General features: G+C 41.3%; 1 protein-coding gene across 1 annotated transcript; it reads right to left on the reverse strand.

Annotated features, from left to right (window-relative positions):
* Window positions 1-7,987: 7,987 nt before the first annotated feature.
* Window positions 7,988-13,787, reverse strand: LOC125082494 (carbonyl reductase [NADPH] 1-like). The gene is given in 6 exon segments (XM_047698550.1): window positions 7,988-8,271; window positions 8,274-8,471; window positions 11,870-11,977; window positions 12,535-12,586; window positions 12,622-12,796; window positions 13,780-13,787. Coding segments are annotated over 6 exon segments (825 nt in total).
* Between the last annotated feature and the right edge of the window lie 4,860 nt (window positions 13,788-18,647).

Consider the following 18,647-nt stretch of genomic DNA (forward strand, 5'->3'; position numbering starts at 1 on the left):
TACATTTGTATCATTAGGATAAATACCCAGTAGGGCAATTGCGGAGTCGTAGGGTAACTCTATTTTAAACTTTTTGAGGAACCTCCATACTGTTTTCCAGAGTAGTTGCACCAGCTTGCATTCCCACCAACAGTGTAGGAGGGTTCCCCTTTCTCCACATCCTTGCCAACATCTGTTGTTTCCTGACTTGTTAATTTTAGCCATTCTGAGTGGTGTGAGGTGATATCTCGTTGTGGTCTTGATTTGTATTTCCCTGATGCCGAGTGATGTGGAACATTTTTTCATATGTCTGTTGGCCATCTGGATGTCTTCTTTACAGAAATGTCTGTTCATGTCTTCTGCCCATTTCCTGATTGGATTATTTGTTCTTTGGGTGTTGAGTTTGTTAAGCTCTTTATAGATTTTGGATACTAGCCCTTTATTTGATATGTTGTTTGCAAATATCTTATCCCATTCTGTCATTTGCCTTTTGGTTTTGTTAACTGTTTCCTTTGCTGTGCAAAAGATTTTGATCTTGATGAAATCCCAATAGTTGATTTTTGCCTTTGCTTCCCTTGCCTTTGGCGATGTTCCTAGGAAGAAGTTGCTGCGGCTGAGGTCGAAGAGGTTGCTGCCTATGTTCTCCTCAAGGATTTTGATGGATTCCTTTCTCATATTGAGGTTCTTCATCCATTTGAGCCCATTTTTGTGTGTGGTGTAAGGAAATGGTCCAGCTTCATTCTTCTGCATGTGGCTGTCCAATTTTCTCAACACCATTTGTTGAAGAGGCTGTTTTTTTTCCATTGGACATTCTTTCCTGCTTTGTTGAAGATTAATTAACCATAGAGTTGAGGGTCTATTTCGGGGCTCTCTATTCTGTTCCATTGATCTTTGTGTCAGTTTTTGTGGCAGTACCATACTGTCTTGATGATTACAGCTTTGTAATAGAGCTTGAAGTCTGGAATTGTGATGTTGCCAACTTTGGTTTTCTTTTTCAACATTCCTCTGGCTATTTGGAGTCTTTTCTGGTTCGATATAAATTTATAAATTTGTTCCATTTCTTTGAAAAAAATTGATGGTATTTTGATAGGGATTGCGTTAAATGTGTGGATTGCTTTAGATAGCACAGACATTTTCACAATATTTTTACTTCCAATCCATGAGCATGGAACATTTTTCCATTTCTTTATATCTTTCTCAATATCTTTTATGAGTACCTCATAGTTTTCAGAGTACAGATTTTTCCTCTTTGGTTAGGTTTATTCCTAGGTATCTTATAGGTGCAATTGTAAATGGGATCGACTCCCTAATTTCTCTTTCTTCTGTTTTGTTGTTGGTGTATAGAAATGCAACTGATTTCTGTGCATTGATTTTTATATCCTGACACTTTACTGAATTCCTGTATAAGTTCTAGCGGTTTTGGAGTGGAGTCTTTTGGATTTTCCACATAAATTATCATATCATTGGCAAAGAGTGAGAGTTTGACTTCTTCTTTTCCAATTCAGATGCCTTTTATTTCTTTTTGTTGTCTGATTGCTGAGGCTAGGACTTCTAGTACTATGTTGAATAGCAGTGGTGATAGTGGACATCCCTGCCATGTTCCTGACCTTAGGGGAAAGCTCTCATTTTTTCCCCACTGAGAGTGATACTCGCTGTGAGTTTTTTATAGATGGCTTTGATGACACTGAGGTATGTACCCTCTATGCCTACCCTGTGAAGAGTTTTGATCAAGAAGGATGCTGTACTTTGTCAAATGCTTTTTAGCATCTATTGAGAGTATCATATGTTCTTGTTCTTTCTTTTATTAATGTATTGTATCACATAGATTGATTTGCGGTTGTTGAACCAAACTTGCAGCCCAGAAAGAGATTCCACTTAGTCATGGTGAATAATCCTTTTAATGTACTGTTGGATCCTATTGGCTAGTATTTTGGTGAGAATTTTTCCATCCATATTCATGAAGGATATTGGTCTGTAATTCTCCTTTTTGATGGGGTCTTTGTCTAGTTTTGGGATCAAGGTAATGCTGGCCTCATCAAATGAGTTTGCAAGTTTTCCTTCCATTTCTATTTTTTGAAACAGTTTCAGGAGAATAGGTATTAATTCTTATTTAAATGTTCGGTAAAATTCCCTAGGAAGCTCTCTGGCCCTGGGCTCTTGTTTTTTTGGGAGATTGTTGATGACTGCTTCAATCTCCTTACTGGTTATGGGTCTTTTCAGGTTTTCTGTTTCTTCCTGGCTCAGTTTTGGTAGTTTCTATGTCCCTAGGAATGCATTCATTTCTTCCAGATAGTCACATTTGCTGGTGTATAGTTCCTCATAATATGTTCCTATAATTATTTATATTTCTTTGGTGTTGGGTGTGATTTCTCCTCTTTCATTCATGATTTTAATTAATTTGGGTCCTTTCTCTTTTCTTTTTGATAAGTCTGGCCAGGGGTTTATCAATCTTACTAATTCTTTCAAAGAACCAGCTCCTGGTTTCATTGATTTGTTCTACTGTTCTTTTGGTTTCTATTTCATTGATTCCTGCTCTGATCTTTATGATTTCTCTTCTCCTGCTGGGTTTAGGCTTTCTTTGCTGTTCTTTCACCAACTACTTTAGGTGTAGGGTTAGGTTGTATATGTGAGATCTTTCTTATTTCTTGAGAATAAGAGTAAAGCTTGTATAGTGATATACTTCCTTTATAAGAATGCCTTTGCTGCATCCCAGAGATTTTGAACAGTTGTGTGTTCATTTTCATTTGTTTCCATGAATTTTTAAAATTCTTCTTTAATTTCCTGGTTGACCCCTTCATTCTTTAGTAGGATGTTCTTTAGCCTCCAGGTATTTGAGTTCTTTCCAACTTTCCTCTTATGGCTCACTTCTAGTTTCAGAGCATCCTGGTCTGAAAATATGCAGAATGATCCCAGTCTTTTGGTACTGGTTGAGACCTGATTTGTGACCCAGGATGTGATCTATTATGGGGAATGTTCCATGCGCACTAGAGAAGAATGTGTAGTCTGTTGCTTTGGGATGGAATGTTTTGAATATATCTGTGATGTCCATCTGGACCAGTGTGTCATTTAAAGCCGTTATTTCCATGTTGATCTTTTGCTTAGATAATCTATCCATTTCAAGTAAGAGGGGGTGTTAAAGTCCCTTGCTATTATTGTATTATTGTTGATGTGTTTCTTTGATTTTGTTATTAATTGGTTTATATAATCGGCTGCTCCCATGTTAGGGGCATAGGTATTTAAAAGTTTTAGATCTTCTTGTTGGACAACGCTTTAAGTAGGATATAGTGTCCTTTCTCATCTCTTATTATAGTCTTTGGCTTGAAGTCTAATTTGTCTGTTAAAGGGATTGCCACCCCAGCTTTTTTTTTTTTTTGATGTCCATTAGCATGGTAAATCATTTTCCCTCCCCTCACTTTCAATCTGGAGGTGTCTTTGGGTCTAAAATGAGTTTCTTGTAGACAGCATATTGATAGGTATTTTTGTTAAAATCCATTCTGATACCCTGTGTCTTTTGATTGGGGCACTTAGCCCATTTACATTCAGGGTAACTATTGAAAGATATGAATTTAGTGCCACTGTATTCCCTGTAAGGTACTGTTACTGTATATTGTCTCTGTTCTTTCTGGTCTATGTTACTTTTAGGCTCTCTCTTTGCTTTAAGGACCCCTTTCAATATTTCCTGTAGGGGTGGTTTCATGGTTGGAAATTCTTTTAATTCTTGTTTGTCCTGGAAGCTTTTTATTTCTCCTTCTATTTTCAATGACAGCCTGGCTGGATATAATATTCTTGGCCGCATATTTTTCTCATTTAGTGCTCTGAATATATCATGCCAGTCTTTTCTGGCCAGCCAGATCTCTGTAGATAGGTCTGCTGCCAGTCTTATATTTCTACCATTGTGTTACAGACCTCTTGTCCCAAGCTGCTTTCAGGATTTTCTCTTTGTCTCTGAGACTTGTAAGTTTTACTATTAGATGATGGGGTGTGGACCTATTTTTATTGATTTTGGGGGGGTTCTCTGTGTCTTCTGGATTTTGATGCATGTTTCCTTCCTCAAATTAGGGAAGTTCTCCACTATAATTTGCTCCAGTATACCTTCTGCCCCTCTCTTTCTTTCTTCTTCTGGATCCCAATTATTCTAAGATTGTTTCATCTTATGGTATCACTTTTCTCTCAAATTCTCCCCTCGTGGTCCAGTAGTTGTTTATCTCTCTTTTCTCAGCTTCTTTATTCTCCATCATTTGGTCTTCTATTTCACTAATTCTCTCTTCTGCCTCATGTATCCTAGCAGTAAGAGCCTCCATTTTTGATGGCAGCTCATTAATAGCTTTTTAAATTTTAGCTTGGTTAGATTTTAGTTCTTTTATTTCTCCTGAAAGGGATTCTCTAGTATGTCCTATGCTTTTTTCAAGCCCAGCTAGTATCTTTATAATTGTCATTCTGAATTCTAATCCTACCATCTTACTAATGTCTGTATTGATTAGGTCTCTAGCAGTAGGTACTTCCTCTTGTTCTTTTTATTTTTTTGAGGTGAGTTTATCTGTTTTGTCATTTCATCCAGATAAGAATATATGAATGAGAGAACAAAATTCTAAAAGGGTAACAACGACCCCAGAAAAATATGCACTAACCAAATCAGAAGAGACCTGAAACTGGGGAAGATGAGAAAGGAAAGAGAAAATATGTGATCAGGCTGGTGAACATAACAGAGCCACACACTTGATTTTGGGTATATTTTGGACTGTTGGAAGAAGCTTCCTCCCAAAATTTTGAAGAAAGAAATAAGGGTAAATCTGATGAAGGGATGTTATATGATTGTAAAGATGAAATTAAAAGCAATTTTAAAAAAAGAATTGATAAGATAAGAAGTTGGTTAAGAGAAGAAAGAAAAAATTAAAAGAAAAAAGGAGAGAATGTGGTCAGGTGGAAGAGTAGAGCAAAGCCATAGACTAGATTTGGGGTATATTTTGGTTTGTTAGAAGAAACTTATCCCATAATTTTAAAGAAGGAAAAACTTATATGTATACAAAAAATAAGGGTAATTACAATGAAGGGATAGAATATGACTATAAAAATGAGAAGTATAAAAGATTTTTGAAAAGGTATTGATAAGATGTTGGTTAAAATAGGAAAGAGGAAAAATTTTAAAAAATAGAAAAAGAAAAAAATAAAGAAAATTAAAAAAAATTAACTTTGAAAGACTAAAATATCATGGGGAAAAAGCCATGAATTCCATGTGCTGTATTCCCCTAGTGCTGGAGTTTTGCATTCTCATTGATTGGTAAACTTGGTCTTGACTGGATGCTCTTGCTGATCTTCTGGGGGGGGGGGCCTGTTGCAGTGATTCTTAACTCTCTTTGCTCGAGGTGGAACTGCACCTCCCTTGCCAGGCGCCAGGCTAAATCATCTGCTTGAGTTTGCTCCCGGGAGCTTTTGTTCCCTGAAAGCTTCCCCTACAGCTTTGGAGGATGAGAATGAAAATGGTGGCCTCCCAATCTCTGTCCCGGAGGAGCTGAGAGCTTGGGCCCCCCTCCTCACTGAGCCCTCAGAGAAAAGCAGTCAATCACTCCTGTCTTTCTGGTGTCTGGCTGCACTCCGGGCTCACCTGGCCTATGACCGAGAATTTCTATCTCTGGTGCACGGCCCCATTTGGAGTCTCTAAACCCAAAAGGTTCCTGCAGCATGCTCCTGTGCTGCTCCTTCCAGTGGAGGAAGAAGGGGGTCTCCCCAGATCCGCCACTTGTGGGGTCCCTGCTTGAACAGCAGTGGTCTGATTATGCCTTGGATCACAGTTTAAGGTAACCCTGAGCTGAGAGCCCACTCCTTGGCTCTATCTCTGCAGCTGGCTTCCCTGCTCCAATACCTGCCATACTCTGCCACACTCCAGCACCCCCAGTCTTTCTGTAACCCTGAGGGTCCTGGGACCACACTGTCCCAGCAAGGGTTCCACCCTCCTCTTAGCCACTGGAGCAATGTCCCTCATTAGAGCAGACTTCTAAAGTTTTGATTTTGTGCTCCACTAATCTATCACTTGCCAGGAGCTGTCTGATGAAGGCTCTCTCCTCCCCTGCAGTCTATCTTCCCATATATCACCTCAGATTCACGTCTCCACACATCTTAACTTCTAGAAAGTGGTTGCTTTTCTGTTCATAGAAAGGTGGCTCTTCTTTTCTTTGATTCTCTGTTGAGTTTATAGGTGTTCAGAATGGTTTGATAACTAGCTGAATTCCTGGCACCAGATGAAATTTAGGTCTCCTACTCCTCTGCCATCTTGCTCCTCCCCATTATTTTGTTATTTTTTTAAAAGATTTTTTATTTATTTATTTGACAGAGAGAGAGGAAGATCACAAGTAAGCAGAGATCACAAATAGGCAGAGAGGCAGGCAGAGAGAGAGGGGGAAGCAGGCTCCCTGCTGAGCAGAGAGCCCAATGCGGGGATTGATCCCAGGACCCTGAGATCATGACCTGAGCCGAAGGCAGAGGCTTAACCCACTGAGCCACCCAGGTGCCCCTATTTTATGTTATTTTTAAAAAAGATTTTATTTTTAAGTAATCTCTGCACCCAACTTGTGCTCAAAGTTACAACCCTGAGATGAAGAGTCCCCTGATAAACCATTTGAGCCAGCTGGGTGCCCCAAAGGAAACCTCACTTTCAAAATAAAAAAAACTAACTCCTGCTTGCATGGGCTCTCAGTTTTCATTTCCATCACCTTCTAAAAGCTCTTGTAAAGAGTGAAAAATAATCATGAGAGGAGAGGAGTCTATAGCACATGAATGCTTCTGTGAGAAGAGGGAGGTGGGTGAGCATTCAGTGAGCCCACGGGGAGCCAGGCTTGGTACAGGGCAGTAAGAACTTCTCCTCAGGGCCATGGATGTGTCAGACCCCACTACAGGGACTCTTGGTGGACACTTTGCACAGCCATTGTTTTCAACCTGTCCATCTGTATCAGTTCACTTACTCCTCACAGCAGTGCTATGAGGTGTCCCCCATTGTACACTTGAGGAGATTGACATACAGCAACATGTGGCATTTTGCTCAAGGTCATCCAGTAAGATGGCAGAGACAGGACCTTTTAGTTTCCAGATGTTTGTGTTCACAGCTTTCCAGGAGAACAGTGGAAAGAATATTATTGTGGACACCCATGGATTCAGCAAAGTAGCTTCAACAATGATGAATATTTTCTTCTCTCTATGTGTTCACTTTCTGTTGATATTTTGCTGATCCAAGTTAATGTTACAAACTTGGTGACCCTTTATCCCTACTTTGAGAACACATTCACCTTGAGGAGATTTGATAATCATTCTTTCATATCCCTTGGTACCAATCCACGTTCATCCTCCTTGTCTCAGCTTGTCTTATGGATATATCTTGGGCACTCAGTTCCATTTCACACCTTGAAATTGCTTTTCCCCCAGTGAGTTTGATTTTTTAAGGATATCTTAAGGATACTTAAGGATATCAATGAGAAGGATAGACAGAGGATATCTATTCTTCATGGGGTTGCCATGTCATAGTGGAGGCTGATAAAGTATGCTGGCCAGGGAAATCTAGCCCCATTCATGTGTTGATATATCATCTGTGTTGACTTTCAAGCTACAACAGCAGATTTGAGTAGGTCTGCAGAGACCTTTGGCCTGCAAAGGCAAAAATACTTACTATCTGGCTTTTTCACTAATGTTTACCAAGCTCTGAGTTAAACTGTCCTTTTCTTACCCACCTCAGGGTCTGTTCCTTGAACTTAGTGTACTAAATTGTGATTTTTGGGATGGTTGCCATGTAAACACTCTGCAGACATGGACATTTACTTAGAATTGTTTATTTGTGATGTCCATTAATTATTGTCATCAATTCTACTTTTTTCCCTCTCAAATCACAGAAGAAATCACAAGAAACTTCACAGAATTAGTAGCCAATTCAATGTGAATACTCGGTAGGGATAGTGATTATTTTTTTGTTTCTGTTTTTTTTTGATAAGGATATTGTTGACAGTATAACAGTTGTTTTGGTCAGTCATGATGGGATTTGAGATGGGAGCCATGAAGGTAACTGATAGAGGGGACCCCATTGTTCAACTTTCTTCTCTATAACAAACACCCCATGAGGTCCCTCAGCATCTGAGGGCAGAAGGGCCAAGTAGACAGGGGTCTCTGCTCCTTCTTCTGGGCTTTTAGAGGCTTTAGGTCCTGCCATGTCTGTTCTCACCCACCCAGGGCAGCAGGCTTTCAAGAGGATCTTGTCCCCTTTCCTCTGCTCACTCACTTTCCTAGCATGGATTCTGGAGAGGACCATGACACGATTTTTGTCACTCCATAGGGAGTATCAGGCCAGCCCTCCTTCCTGTGCACACGTTTCTTCGTGTCTTCCACGAACTTGTTCATGAGCCCCACCAGTTCCTCCTCTGTGATGGTCTTAATTATAAACTTCTGCTGCAGGTCTGGGTTGCACTTTTTAAGGGCTATGAGGCTTATTATCCTAGACACATTCACCACTCTGTCTAAAATAGAACACAAAGAGTCACAAAGAATGGCATGCATGAGGATGATGAAATCCAAAATTGCTAGTATTTTGTCCATTTGGGAGACAATTATCAGTTTGCTATCACTATTAATGATGACTGCCTCTGTAACTGAAGGACATGATTCAGTTTTGAGCTTTGTTTTACCCATAATGTCTCCGACGATGTCAGAGAAATGATCTAGTGGGACTGAGCAGTGCCCAGATGTTCCGTAGAGAAAAGAATGTGCCTTATAGAGGAACATGCTAAACAGAGTGATAGGAGGCACTCTGTAGTCATGAGTAGAAAGCAACTTTTCCTCATTGGTCCTCTTTGGGACCATCTGATGATCTTATGGTTATTTGGGCAGTGTTCTATGAATCAGTGTCTACTGAACAACAAAGAGATGATCACTTAACTGAGGGCCCCTTGAAGGTGTACAGACTGCATTAGGTTTGGTATGCTCTGGGTAGGTAAAAATGAGTCACCTCAGTGGGCTGAATTGCATACAGGTTTTCTCCCTGGGGTTTTTATTGACTCAGAAGGAGTGACTAATGTCCTGGCAATATGGTCATGGAACAAAGCCATGGAAAACAAATATGTTAAATGGATACTATCAAAGAAATGATGTTGGTGCTAAAACATGCATGAACCCTGACAGCAATATTCAAAATTAAAAAGCCAGTCACAAAAGACCACTCATTATGTGATTCTCCGTCCGGAAAAGGAAATGTAGGGAGAGAGTATAGATTGATGGTTGCTTGTGGTAGGGGGAATGAGGACACAGAGGGCTGATAGCTAAGGGCCCAGGATCTCCCTGGGCTGATGACAATGTGCTAATCTTGAAGCAATGATGGTTCCACAACCCGGCCCCTTACTAAAATCCGCTGAGCTGTATACCTGTAATGGGTGAAGTGTAGGATATGTGAATTGTATCTCAACAGAGCTGTTAAAAGTGTAAAGCATTGACACAGTTCTCACTTTTTTTGAAAATATACTCTTTTTTTGGGTGCCTAGGTGGCTCAGTGGGTTAAAGCCTCTGCCTTGAGCTCAGGTCATGATCCCGGGGTCCTGGGATCGAGCCCCGCGTCAGGCTCTCTGCTGAGCACTAAGGGATTAAAAGATCTCTCTGAGGAGTTTTGAATGATGACTGGAAGGATAAGACAGAGCCAGCTGTGAAGGACCAGTGAGACAGAGGACGCTGCTCGCTGTGACTCCTGAGGCAGAGGTACACTGTCCAGGTTGAGACTTGGTAATCATGCTCAGGGTGTGCCTGAGCAGGGAGAGTGATCTTTCTGTCAAATAAATAAATGAAATCTTAAAAAAATACTCTTTTTTGAAAATATAGTTAGTATTTATAGAAATGAACTTATATTGACATGTATGAGTAATTGTTTACAGTCTTTATATTTAAATGGGTATATATTTTTAATATCTTTTTCAAAATAAATCTATATTATAATTTAAAGGGAATACAAGGACAATAGTTTATCACTTTAGAGAATGTATCCTTTAAATTCAAGATTATGAATTTAGGGGAAAGGGAAGGAAAATCCATGGAATGTGAGATGGGATATATATGGCCTAGATATTGATTGTCTGGTTACGATCAATGGTGGGCACCTTGTTGCTGTATGTTCTTTTTTTGTGGCTCAATTTTTTAGAAAAACTTTATTTTTTGAAGAAAGGTTTTAAAAAGAAGAAAAATCAACATCTGCTATCCCTCATAGTCCTTAGGCTCACAATTCTCTTTCATTTTGTCCTTCCATGCCAAAAAAACAGAGCAAACACAGGGCTCCAGAATGTGTTCTGCACCCACAGAGAACTGGTGAAGTCATTCAAGATTGTCCTTCATGTCTTAGGTTGTGAAGTATGAAAGAGAAGGGACAGCATTTGCTTTTGGTTATCCTAGCTAGGATTTCTCCCAGATAGTGTTCCCAAAGAGAGTAAAGTCCTGGTAACACGGCTGCAGTGGCTGGCATCTTCCCAGCTAATGGAAGAACTCCTCCAAAGTCAAGAAAACCCTGCTTCCACACTGAGAATGTAGCTTGCATTTCCTTGTCCATGAAGTCCCGTTTCCCCGAGGCAAGAAGAATTGTTTGATTAGAGCCTGCCTTAGCAAATGCAGAAGAGGACTCCCTCCTCATTCTGGTCCAAGGCCAACACACAGCAAGCACCAACACTGCTCGGTAGGTGAGAAGAATTTCTCAGCCAGAAGTCATTTTTGCCTTCTAAGGGAATACCTGTAGGATGTGTGGTGGCACAAGGAACTCCATCCCACTCAAGTGTTGTGGTGAGTAAAGGAGTCAGGTGACATCTGAGAGCTGCCCTTTGAGATGTCAGTGAAGCCAGTGAATGTTAGAAGAAGTAGTAGAGCTTTCCAGGACAGAAGAGGAATTGGGGGCAGAACCGAGAGTCAACTGTACCCGCATGTTTTTAATTCAAGCCAGAATATTAATCTTCCTAAAAGTGTCAGCTTCCCTCTTAATGAGTGTAGTAAAAGGGCTGTGCTTCCCCCTATCACGTTCTCATGGGGTTAAGTATTACAGTAGTTGACAACCAAGGAATTATGGCAGTTTGTTTTGTGCAGAGCATTGAACCAGGGGAAGGGGAGTCGATGGGCCTGGAGTTTGGCAGGTCTGATGACAGAGATGCCTACAAGTGATGCTCAGGCTTGGGCTTTGCTTCTGAAGATCTTTTGGGAGTAAGTGAGCCCTCAGAGAGTACAGAGAATGCTCAGAGAGGAAAAGACTGAAGAAGCAGGGTGTCTTCGGAAGGTTGAAATAATCTAGAAATGACAGCCGAGAGTGTGATGGGGTTTGTGACCAGGTTGTGTGTGGGAAATGATAAGTGTTTTGGAAATGTAAATGTTTAGATGGCGGTGCAGGATGGGTGCTGGAGGGGTGGGATTTGGGGAGGGGTGGAGGGCATCCTGAGGAGAAGGAGAGGCAGGAAGGGAACTATGTGTGTCTGGAACTCTGGGATTGTTTTAGGTAGGTGACACATAATAGCGGGACCTGAGAACTTTGGAGAGTGTGGAGTCCACTAGTCTGGATAAAATCCCTAGGAGAGATGGAGAGGGAGAAGAAAGGGTTCAGAAAGGAATCCTTGGGGATCTTCTCTTGTGAGTGGCACTAAGGGAGTAAAAGATCTCTCTGAGGAGTTTTGAATGATGACTGGAAGGATAAGACAGAGCCAGCTGTGAAGGACCAGTGAGACAGAGGACGCTGCTCGCTGTGAGTCCTGAGGCAGAGGTACACTGTCCAGGTTGAGACTTGGTAATCATGCTCAGGGTGTGGCTGAGCAGGGAGAGGAGCTAGCATCTGTAGATGAGGCCAGAGAGGCAGGGGCCAGATCATTCCCGAAACACCATAGCTTGGGGCTCTCATCAGGCTCACCTTGGGGTTTCATTAGAGGCAGGAGTTCTGTGCACACATCTCGGGTACCAAAGAAGTGTGTTTTCATGGTCACTTCTGCTTGAATATGAAAGGGTGTGGGATCACCAGCTGTTAGGGGAAGAGGAGAACACACTAATAAATAATAGCGATCTGAGAACATTCCATGAGTGACAGTAACATTTGTTTTTTGTACATGCAATCTGGTGAATTCTCATTAATGTCTGTGTTAGTGAACTCTATTTTCCCAGTGTGTCGTATCTGCTGTGTTAATGCTGTGTAGCTTGGTAAGTTGGCATCATTCCAGAAGGCTAAGGGAAGTGTGCCCAGTGGGATTTCTATGTATGTCTCTTTGTAATTTGTGTTTATTACAAAATAGGTTAAACATGCACTGAATGGCTCTGGTCCAAACCGAATGAAGCTTGCAAAAATCTCTGTCAGGTCCCTGAGATTAATCCATGGCAATGCCATGGTTCTTGGCTTTAAAGGCTTGCAACCCCCAGAGGCTTCTTCTCTCTCTGTGCCTCCAGTCTGGATTTTTCCCCCAGGGAGGCCTTTCTAGATCCTACTGCTTTAAACCGTCCAGTAGCATTCAGAGACCATATCCAGCCCACACTGGAAGGTCCCATAAGAGAGGTTTCCAGCCCTAAGTGCTCCTGTGTTCTTACCCTTGAATGTGATGCCTGCATTGTTGACCAGCTCATCTAGGTCCCTGTACTCCTTGAATTTTAGTCCAACCCCAATCATTGCATCACGAAGTGACGCAGGGCATGGATGCTCTGAAGGTCGTTGATGTCCAGAAGGTGGAAGCGGGGATTCAGGCCCTTGGTGTGGAGCTGTTTCACTGCCGCCCAGCCCTGTGCCTCATCCCATGTCATGAGTACCACATGAAACTGCTGGTACAGGTCCTGCACAATGGTAAAGCCAATGCTTTTTTTTTTTTTTTTTTTTTTTTAACCATTGTCGGCCCCTGTCACCAGTGCCACTCACGGGGACAATGATGTGGCTGCATGGAGAGCAAGCAGTGCCCTGTGTGGTGAGCCAATTTGCTGTGGGTCTATCACTGTCAGAGATGCCAGTAGAAGTGTATTCTAGGTTGTAGCACTGTAGGTCCAAGGCCCCGCCTCTGTCCCCCCATTGCAGAAGGGGCCAAATGTTTTAGAAATTTTCCTAATAACACTATACCAGGTTTGTCCCTCCAGCAGCTGCACTCTCAGCCCAACCTAGACTCCACCCTCTTAGGGTCCCTCCTCTGAGGTAAACAATGGTTGGGGTTGGACAAAAATTCTTGCCAAAGAAAGGTGGTTGGTGATGGTCATAAGGGACTAGAGATTCACGGTGGCTGACCTAAAATAATTTTGGGAAAACCTCAAAAGGAATAAAAGGAGTCGATAGACTGTCTTTGGAATGAGTCCATCCTTTGCAGAATTGGAATGGTTGGGTTCTTCCAAAATGCAGTGAAATATCTGGCATAGGGAAAGTGCTTCTGAAGCTACAGGTCCCCTTCCTTTCTTAGGTGAGACTCAAGAGGGAGAAATAGAGAATTTGATACTGTTCTAAGACTTGGTTGTGGGCAGGGGATGTTTATGAAGCCACCATGGACCAAGGTATGATTGGAATGATTAATTTAATGGTTACATAATCCTATCTGGCTAAAGTGCCTACTTTTTTGGTTGAGTTTAAGTCACAGTTAAAAGTATTTTATATAATTAGGTGTTTTAAAATATCAAGGAAAAAAGACCTATGTGACCTTAGAGTATTTTTGCAAATTTGCAGTGGAGATCCTATGTCTTCTTGTAGACATTCATATTCTTAATTTGTCAGGTTAGAAATGCAAATAAGGGGATGCAAAGATGGCAGAGGAGTAGGGAACTCCATTTCAGGCAGTACCCTGAATTGACCTGGATACTTACCAGACCATTCTGAACACCTATGAAATCAGCCCATAATGTAAGAAGATATATCTGGATCTCTACAAACAGAATATCTCAGGCAGTTGTTCTAGAGGTATGATGCAGGGAGCGGTGATTCTGCTGGCAGATATGGGAAGATAAACAGAAGGGGGAGGGAGCCCCTGGGATTCTGTGCTGCTGGAGCTCAAAAGTCTCCCATGCTGGGGAGCGGGCACAGACTTGCAGACTGGTAGTGGCAGGGAAATTACTTTAGGACACTCCCCCCAACCCTCAATACTGAAACCTGGAGTTTCTGGGAAACGAATGTGAACTGGGGATGGCTGGTGGTTTTAGAAGCACAAAGCAGAGCGATGTGCCTGCACCTGGAAGCAAGGGCTGGAAGTACTGCTGTCGGGGTGCACAACCCAGGTCCTTGTGGTTTTTGGCAGCGAAGACAGAAATGGAGACAGTGTGGCCTGGAGAGCTCTCTGTAGAACAGACTTTTTAAAAAAAAATTTTATTTATTTATTTGACAGAGATCACAAATAGGCAGAGAGGCAGGCAGAGAGAGAGAGGGGAAGAGGCTCCCCGCTGAGCAGAGAGCCCGATGTGGGGCTCAATTCCAGGACCCTGAGATCATGACCTGAGCCGAAAGCAGAGGCTTAACCCACTGAGCCACCCATGCACCCCTCAAACAGACTTTTGAGACAGAGGTTTCAATATGGTCATTTCTGCTCTCTCAGAAGAGATGTGGAAAGCCTCCAGGGAAAGTCACAAGAGCCCCCAAAACCTGATTTTCACTGAGCCTATCCCTCCCCGCCCCACAGGGCACAGGGCAACTCTGCCCAAACAGTGTTGCCTGAATAACAGCATGGCAGTCCCCTCCCCCAAAGGACAGGCTGGAAGAACAAGAAGCCGGCAATCCTAAGGACCCTATAAAACAGGTGCATCTTGCTTGGGTTGTGGTCAATAATTTGGACTCTGTACATTCCCTCACCAGCCCCTCAACAAACTGGCTAAGAGGAGCAACTCTCAACATAGGAAACACTCAGAGACTGTGACCTCTGCCATAGGACTATTGGATATGGACATAAGCAAGATGTTGGAAATAGACTTCAGGGTAACAGTATGCAGACAATAGCTAGGATGGAGAAAACCATTAATGACAACATAGATTCTCTAAGGGTAGAAATGAGAGTTGATCTGGCAGAACTTAAAAATGCTATCCATGAGATCCAATCTAATCTAGATACTCTGACGGCTAGGGTAAATGAGACAGAAGAATGAATTAGTGATCTAGAAGACAAACTGACATTAAGGAAGGAACAGGAGAAGGCCTGGAACAACAGCTTAAAATCTATGAAAGCAGAATTAGAGAAATAAATGATGCCATCTAATATTCCAAAATCAGAATTATTGGGATCCCTGAGAGGGTGGAGAGAGAGAGAGGACTAGAAGATATATTTGAGCAAATCCTAGCTGAGAACTTCCCTAATCTGGGGAATGAAACAAGCATTCATGTCCTAGAGGCAGAGAGAACACTTCCCAAGATCAAGGAGAATAAACGAATGCCAAGGCATGTAGCAGTAAAACACTAACCTTAGAACCAAGGATATCATCTTAAGGGCTGGTCAGGGGAAGAGATTCCTTATATGCAAAAGGAGGAACATCAGAATAATGTGAAAACTGTCCACAGAGACCTGGCAATCCAGAAAGGGCTGGCAAGACATATTTAGGGTACTAAATAAGAAGAACATGCAGCCAAGAATTCTTTATCTGGCAAAGGTGTCATTCAGAATGGATGGAGAGATAAGGAGCTTCCAGGACCAGCAGATACTGAAAGAGTATGTGACCACTAAGCTGGTCCTGTAAGAAATATTAAGGGGGGGGGGCGGTTCTATAAAAGGAGAAAGGCCCCAAGAGTGATAGAGAACAGAAAAATACAGAGATAATCTATAGAAACAAGGACTTCACAGGCAACATGATGACAATAAAATTGTATCTTTCAATAATCACTCTCAATGTGAACGGCCTAAATGCTCCCATAAAAGAGCACAGGTTTGCAGACTGGATAAAAAGACAGGACCCATCCTTATGCTGTCTACAAGAGACTCATTTTGAACCTAAACATACATCCAGACTGAAACTTAAGGGATGGACAACCATCTTTCATGCCAATGGACTGCAAAAGAAAGCTGGGGTAGCAATTCTCATATAAGACAAATTAGATTTTAAGCTAAAGATTGTAGTCAGAGACAGAAGGACGCTATATCATTCCTAAAGGATCTATCCAATAAGAATATCTAATAATTGTAAATATCTGTGCCTCCAACATGACAGTAGCCAACTACATAAGCCAACTGTAAACCAAAATAGAGACATATTGATAACAATACATTAATAGTAGGAGATGTTAACTCTCCACTTTCAGCAATAGACAGATCACCCAAGCAGAAAATCAACAAAGAAACAAGAGCATTGAATGACACACTGGACCTGATGGACCCCATATATATATACAGAACATTCTACTCTAAAACAACAGAATACTCATTCTTTTTGAGCACACATAGAACTTTCTCCAGAATAGACCACATACTGGTTACAAATCAGGGTTGAACTGATACCAAAAGATTGAGATTATTCCCTGCATATTCTTGGACCACAGTGCTTTGAAACTGGCAAGTTTCAACCACAAGAAAAAGGCTGGAAGAAATTAAAACACTTGCAAGCTAAAGATCATCCTGCTCAAGAATGGTTGGGTCAACTGGGAAATCAAAGAAGAAATTAAACAATTTATGGAAATGAATGAGAATGGTAACAGTCAGTCCAAAACCTATGGGATATGGCAAAGGCAGTCCTAAGGGGGAAATATGTAGCCATCCAAGCCTCACTAAAAAAAAAAAAAAAAAATCCTAGATACACAAACTAAGATAAACTCGAAATGGATAAAAGACCTCAATGTGAGACAGGAGTCCATCAGAATCCTAGAGGAGAACATAGGCAGTAACCTCTTCGATATCAGCCACAGCAACTTCTTTCAAGATATGTCTCCAAAGGCAAAGGAAACAAAAGCGAAAATGAACTTTTGGGACTTCATCAAGATCAAAAGCTTCTGCACAGCAAAGGAAACAGTCAAGAAAACAAAGAGGCAACCCACGGAATGGGAGAAGATATTTGCAAATGACAGTACAGACAAAAGGTTGATATCCAGGATCTATAAAGAACTCCTCAAACTCAACATACACAAAACAGACAATCATATAAAAAATGAGCAGAAGATATGGACAGACACTTCTCCAATGAAGACATATAAATGGCTATCAGACCCATGAAAAAATGTTCATCATCACTAGCCATCAGGGAGATTCAAATTAAAACCACAGTTAGAATGGCCAAAATTAGCAAGACAGGAAACAACATGTGTTGGAGGGGATGTGGAGAAAGGGAAACCCTCTTACACTGTTGGTGGGAATGGAAGTTGGTACAGCCACTTTGGAGAACAGTGTGGAGATTCCTCAAGAAATTAAAAATAGAGCTTCCCTATGACCCTGCAATTGCACTACTGGGTATTTACCCCAAAGATACAGATGTAGTGAAAAGAAGGGCCATCTGTACCCCAATGTTCATAGCAGCAATGGCCATGGTTGCCAAACTGTGGAAAGAACCAAGATGCCCTTCAATGGACGAATGGATAAGGAAGATGTGGTCCATATACACTATGGAGTATTATGCCTCCATCAGAAAGGATGAATACCCACCTTTTGTAGCAACATGGACGGGACTGGAAGAGATTATGCTGAGTGAAATAAGTCAAGCAGAGAGAGTCAATTATCATATGGTTTCACTTATTTGTGGAGCATAACAAATAGCATGGAGGACAAGGGGAGTTAGAGAGGAGAAGGGAGTTGAGGGAAATTGGAAGGGGAGGTGAACCATGAGAGACTATGGACTCTGAAAAACAATCTGAGGGTTTTGAAGGGGTGGGGGGTGGGAGGTTGGGGGAACCAGGTGGTGGGTATTAGAGAGGGCACGGATTGCATGGAGCACTGGGTGTGGTGCAAAAACAATGAATACTGTTACGCTGAAAAGAAATAAAAAATTAAAAAAAAAAGAAAAAAATTATAAATAAAAATTAAAAAAAATAATAAAAAAAAAAGAAAGAAAAGAAAAATCTTGGATACACAAACTATGTTTACACCTTAAATAACTGGAGAATCAACAACAAATTAGCCCAAGCCATGCAGGAGAAGGGGAATAATTAAGATTAGAGCAGAAATCAATGAATTAGAAAGCAGAAATAGAGTAGGATACATCAACAAAACTAGAAGCTGGTTCTTTGAAAGAATTAGTAAGATTGATAAACCACTGGCAGACATCCAAAAGAAAAGAGAAAGGCCCTAAATTAATAAAATTATGAATGAAAGGGGAGAGACCATGACCAACACCAAGGAAATAGAAATAATCATCAGAAATTATTATAAACAGCTATATGCCAATAAGTTAAGCAACCTAGAAGAAATGGATACCTTCCCAGAAACCTATAAACTTCCAAGACTGAAACACGAAGAAATTGGTAACCTGAGTAGACAAATAACCAGTAATCAGATTGAAGCAGTGATCAAAAACCTTCCAAAAAACAAGAGTCCAGGACCTGATGGATTACTGGGGAATTCTACCAATTCAGAAAAGAAATAATACCTATTCTCCTGAAGCTGTTTCAAAAAATAGAAGCAGAAGGAAACTTCCAGACTCTTTCTTAGGCCACCATTACCTTGATCCCCAAACCAGGCAAAGACCCCATTAAAAAGGAGAATTTGAGACCAATATCCCTGATAAATACGGATGCCAAGATTCTCAACAAGATAGTAGCTAATAGGATCCAACAG

This window comes from Lutra lutra, chromosome 1 (assembly GCF_902655055.1).
Source record: "Lutra lutra chromosome 1, mLutLut1.2, whole genome shotgun sequence".
Taxonomy (NCBI): Eukaryota; Metazoa; Chordata; class Mammalia; order Carnivora; family Mustelidae; genus Lutra; species Lutra lutra.